The sequence below is a fragment of the Pterocles gutturalis genome, unplaced genomic scaffold (assembly GCF_000699245.1).
Source record: "Pterocles gutturalis isolate BGI_N339 unplaced genomic scaffold, ASM69924v1 scaffold20269, whole genome shotgun sequence".
Taxonomy (NCBI): domain Eukaryota; kingdom Metazoa; phylum Chordata; class Aves; order Pterocliformes; family Pteroclidae; genus Pterocles; species Pterocles gutturalis.
In genome coordinates, this window is record NW_010136211.1 from 29,463 (window position 1) to 34,667 (window position 5,205).

Sequence of the window (5,205 nt, forward strand, 5' to 3'; positions counted from 1 at the left end):
TGCCGTTGTCTGTCTGTCTGGGTTTTATTTTGTTTGTATGGGTTTTTTTTTTAAACTAAAAGCAGATACATTTTTTCTATTTTATGTCCATCTATTACATTCTGGATAAAAACAGAAGAATGAAAGCTGAGGTGGAGATTTCATATGCAAGTACAGCAAGAAACATTTCAGCTACTGCAGAATTTTTGAGCTACTTGTGCAGTGAGGGCTGGTTCCCTACAATTCTGTTTCCTGGGTCAGACTCCAATTATGGAATTTTTCAATGGGTGATAATTGCCTTAAATCAGGTATATTGAGTTCTCAAAAAAAAAAAAACAAACCCAAAACCTCAAACCAAACAAACAACTCAAACAACACCCTTCCCCCCTACTACCAGGTTGTGGACTAATCAGAATTTCATACAGATTTTGATTGGGTAGTTCCCAAGATAGTCCTGTTGATTTCAGTAGGATTTATTGTGCTATTATTTAACCTTTCATTATTTTACAGATGTGGGACTGGAATGGCTTGTCTGTGGTGGGGAATTTCCCCTCCACTGAGTGGTTTCTAGACGGCGGACATGTGTACTGTCATCTGTATTGGTGGCAAACCAGGAATGATTCTACCGCTGGTGAAGTTGCCATGTCCAGGCAATCCCAAACAGACAGAGGATAATCTGTGCACATGGGAACGCATACTGAACGTTTGAACCAGCCAAAATTACAGCAGTCCCCTGCAACTAAAAACCCAGTTGACTTCTAACACTAGGTGGTGAAAATTTCTAGTGTTCCCTAGCCTCTGAAAATTATTTAATCTCTTTCTCAGCTCCAGTGTTAGTACATGTGGAAAACTAAACCCAGGAGGAATAGAGTTTTGTAGCTGAATGTGTTAGTGCTCAGATGTACTGTTTATTTCAGGCTTTTTAGTGTTGCCATCTGTACAACTGACCACAACAGCCAAACCTTTGTTTAACATTCATCCTGAGAGCTGCTTGCTCACTTGCTCTGTGAAGCTTATGAGGACTTTGCAAAGTTGGAAGATCTCCAAGACAATCTATATATAGTTAGTAGAGCAGTGTTTCTCAGACTTATCACGTAATTCTTCCCTTATAATACTGCAAAGTGAACTAGGAAAGCTTTGCTAGATTAGGTCTCTTCTGATAAAATGCAGAACAATGTCTTACAGGGGAAACTATTTGGCATCTCCTGATAATTTAAAAAATACCTAACAAAGTTTGAATCTGTATACTTATTAATGTGTTTCAAATAATTCAGATCTAAGCAGGAAAATCTCTTAACTGCCTTTCTCACTACATGTTTCCTGTGAGGACATTTCTATTTGGGACTTCGTAGAAGCAGAATTTTCTGTTGAGCAGCCAGCTGTGAAACAAAACATTGGTGGGGTTTTTGCTTTGAGTTTGTTGTCTGCTTCTTTTGGAGTTTTTGGGGTTTTTTAATTGTTTTTAAATTGGTTTATTAATCCTTGCAGACCAGTCACATAAGCCCCTCTGTGCCAGTAATTATCCTTGGTGAAGTAGGAGAAAGAATACTGTTTTTCCCTCCTCAGAGGCTATGACCTGCTCTTCCATGGGTTGAGCCCTGTGCCAGCTCGAAGGCAGGCAGGTTTGAGAGGGCATTTCACATGGGTGCACCTCCATCTGCTTCTGGGTCAGTTTGCTTGCCTGCAGGATTCTGCAAAGTTTCTATTAATGTCTTCACATGCTGTTAAGTAGTGGCAGGGAGTTCCCCCTGTCGGTGTGGAACACATGGGTAGCCACTGTGCAGGTTTGTTCTCCTGGAGCTTCAAACAGCTGTAAACCCTGCCTTTGAGGTCGTTTCTTTTTTGCATGGTTCACCTAAGTGGTTGCTTGTGGGGTTATCAGCTTGGGTAAGCATAGTTGGGGTGGGCTGGTGTCACGGCAAAGGCCAACACCCACATGGTTTTTGCACTTAACTTGTGTGTGCGAGTGAGCGTGGCAGGATTCCTTGTGCTGCGATGCTTTCTGCTTCTTTCCCATCAGTTATGTCAGTTGTAAAACTTGTCTTTTTGTGAGGAGCTGACGGAAGGGCAGCGGAGGATCGTTGCTATGCACGTAACTAGCATCTTTGTTGTGAGGCAGGTTGCTTCCAGCTGGTGTTAAAGCTGGCTCTAATTTTGTCCTTTAAGTATTGGGATAAAACGTGCTGTGTAATCTGTGATTGAATAGTGGCGTATCCAGTCCAGCTTTGAAATGGACCTGGACTTACAGGCCTGCATTTTAAAACAATTTGTTGCTTTCCACAGAACAGAATCCTACTCTGTCAAAATGTGGTTGTAAGCCATGTGTTTTAAAATGTTTGTCTATATGTAATATAAATTGTGTGTGTGTGTGTGTATATTCACGTGGATACCTTTACACCAAAACATGTATAGTAATGTGATCAGAAAGGCATTTTTACTCTCTAGTGTGTAAACAGTAAGTCTTCTTGTCCTCAAAGGCAATATAGTAGGAAAATCCCCTTTACGTTAGGTAAGATGGTAATCTACCCCTCATTATTAATGTTTTTTTGTCATTTATGAGCGACCAAGAAATTGGTACAGTAGTTACAGGTGGAAAAAAAAAAAGAGGGGAAAGTCTGTAAGGTAGAGGCTTCCCTTTGGGGGCAACAGAATGTTTGTTCTTATGGATATCTCTTGACTTCAGCACTAAAATAACTTTGAGGTTGAGTGCTATCTGTGAAACTTTAGCTAAACACTGATACATTGTTTTGTTTTTGGTTTTTTTAGGCACCAGTGGCTGTGAATGGAGATTCTGTTCCCCCAGAAGGTACGTTTTTTCCCCAAATGCTATGCCGTTTCTTCAATTCTTTACTTTAAAAATTGACATAAAAACTGTTAAACTGTGAAAAAAGGGTGGGTTTATGCACGAGTGTGATGATAGTTATATTCTGTCAGACTGTGACGCCTGTCCCCTGTTAAACAGAACGTGGGCAGAAGTTCATGGATGGTTTGTGGGAGATGATTACTTCTGAGTATGAGTGAAAGTATAGTCCACATAAAAAATGAGAAGGCTAAGTTTTTCTGTCATTGGTCATGGAAGGCAAATGAATGACATTTATATTTTTTGAAGGAGAAAGGTTGCTTTGCCTTAGTTTTTGTCATTTTTCACAGTAGCTAACTAATCAATAAAGAGCCTCTTTTCCTAAAAGTGACATAACCATACTTGATTTCCAAGTGTAAGTTCTAAAGACGACTGTTCTTCATGTTAAAGAGAACATGTGTTTTTCATCAAGAAATAAGAATATGTCCTGCATTTTCATTTTTGTTAACTACTTTAGAAAAAAGAGATTTTTCTACTGGCAGGAGCTATAGAGAAGACATATGTGCTTGTTGAGATGGAGGCAGTTACAGAAACACTGAGAAAAAACTTAGTCGTGAGTCAAGTTCCAGATTGTTTGCAAAGTAACATCTGTGTAGTCCGTGTCATGGGAAAGCAAGTTGCGTTCCATTTACCCTTATATGGCATGCCGATAAATAGCATTTATTTCCTGAAGTGTTACATCTCGGACCTCTGACAGACAACTGAACATAATCTGCTTGATCTTTGATGTTTTCCAGAGATGGTCACGTCAACGTTGTAACTTGTTGTAGGATTGTTTCAGCCAAACTGCTAAAGTGAACAGATATTTTGAGGCAGTGCTTTACATAGGCTGGGGATAGAGTTTACCCAGAAGTATTGTTATGAGAGGGGAGATAGCTGAAAGGGCAGAATGTTGCTTTTTCAAGTGTTTGTGTCTGGCTAGTTGTGTAGAACTAATGTAATTCTTGATGTGTGTTTCTCTTGTTTTAGTTGATTCCTGGTACTTTTTTCCCAAGTGATTGTCAAAGGGTTCTGAAGCTGCATCATCACATCTTAAAGCCAGCCCTTTTTTGAAGACAGGCAAAAGCACTAATTGTTGGGTTCCTGTTGAAACAACTTCTCAACTTGTGTAAACCTTCTCTCATGTAAATAAACACCGACATTATAAAATGAATGTTTCCTTTCTATGTCTTGCTCTGTGCAGGGTGGAGCAGAGGGAAGAGGAAAACTTGCTTGCTTGTTTGTTTCTGAATCTCAGAACTCCAGAATTGTTCTTACCCACTCATGAAGGGTAGTATCAAATGAGATGAGAGATAAGGTCTCTTCAACCTTGTTCTCCAGATTTTGGAATAATCCAGCCATCAGGTGCATGGAAGACTGTTAATTTTTATTTTAAGGCTTGTCTGGCCTCTCTGACTGTAATCCTTTTCAAGCAGAAAATAATTCTTATGTAACAGCTTAGCAGTTTAACATGTTCTTTAATGTGCAGCTGTGCACTGTTTCCTGAGTTGTTTTCACTTTTGTGCCCAGTTGTCTTTGCATGCTTCGTGGAGTTATGAGCAGAGCATCCTTGCTTTAAAAAAAACAAACACAAATACACCCAAAGAGTAATTCAACTAGGAAGGGCTAATACCATAACAATTGAAGTAAGGATGCACGTGTGCTCTCTGTACTGCATCCTGTTTTCATAACTTGTGTGTTTCATCACACAGGAAGGACTTTCCTTATGGAAAGCTTCCATTTTTGGAATTGTGTATGCCTGAAGGCTTTTTGATAGCTCATTGTTCAGTGAGACAAGATTAATAAAATGTATAGAACTGAGCTTTGTGCTTTCATGGTAAAAATGCCTTCAACTTTTCCTACTGCAGGATTATATTTGACCTGTCTGTACCCACAGTATTCATTAAAAACAAAACCAAAAAAACCAATAAACATAACATCTGTTTATGTTACAGTAATGTTGTGGGCATTAGTTGCTTAAAAACTATAAACATTGAGGAAGTCTTATTACTGACAGATGTCTCTCTGACCCTGTAGGTTGGCAGTGCCAAGCTTCTAAGTGTACAGACAACAGGAGATTTGGAAGCCTGTCAGAGAAAGTTTCTATAGTGGTGTGTGCTTGGAAAGGAAATCCTGCAGGAGAAAAGGAGTCAGGGTAAGAGCAGGGTGGCTGAGCAAGGGTCATCGTAAGTCCATAAGAAAAGAAACTTGCAGCTTGTCATGCAACTAACTGGGAGAACAAGAAGAGAACCCAAATGTGGGAAAGAAAATGGCATCACCTATCCTAATAAGAGAAGAGATTTTTGAGATTCATGTTTCTGTGCACCTCAGAACATCTTTGTCTGTTACCTACAAGTTATGTAAAGGTGTTGCTCCCTGATTACAAA

The 5,205-nt window shown here is 39.5% G+C and overlaps 1 protein-coding gene across 1 annotated transcript in view; it reads left to right on the forward strand.

The window, feature by feature from the left end:
• LOC104468188 (inorganic pyrophosphatase-like) overlaps positions 1 to 3,992 on the forward strand; it is a gene marked incomplete at its 5' end in the record, with an annotated part of 32,103 nt that extends 28,111 nt beyond the window's left edge. Inside the window, 2 exons of the mRNA XM_010082237.1 lie at positions 2,746 to 2,785; positions 3,809 to 3,992. Of these exons, the coding sequence (XP_010080539.1) occupies positions 2,746 to 2,785; positions 3,809 to 3,837 (69 nt within the window). The remainder of the gene's footprint in view (positions 1 to 2,745; positions 2,786 to 3,808) is intronic.
• Between the last annotated feature and the right edge of the window lie 1,213 nt (positions 3,993 to 5,205).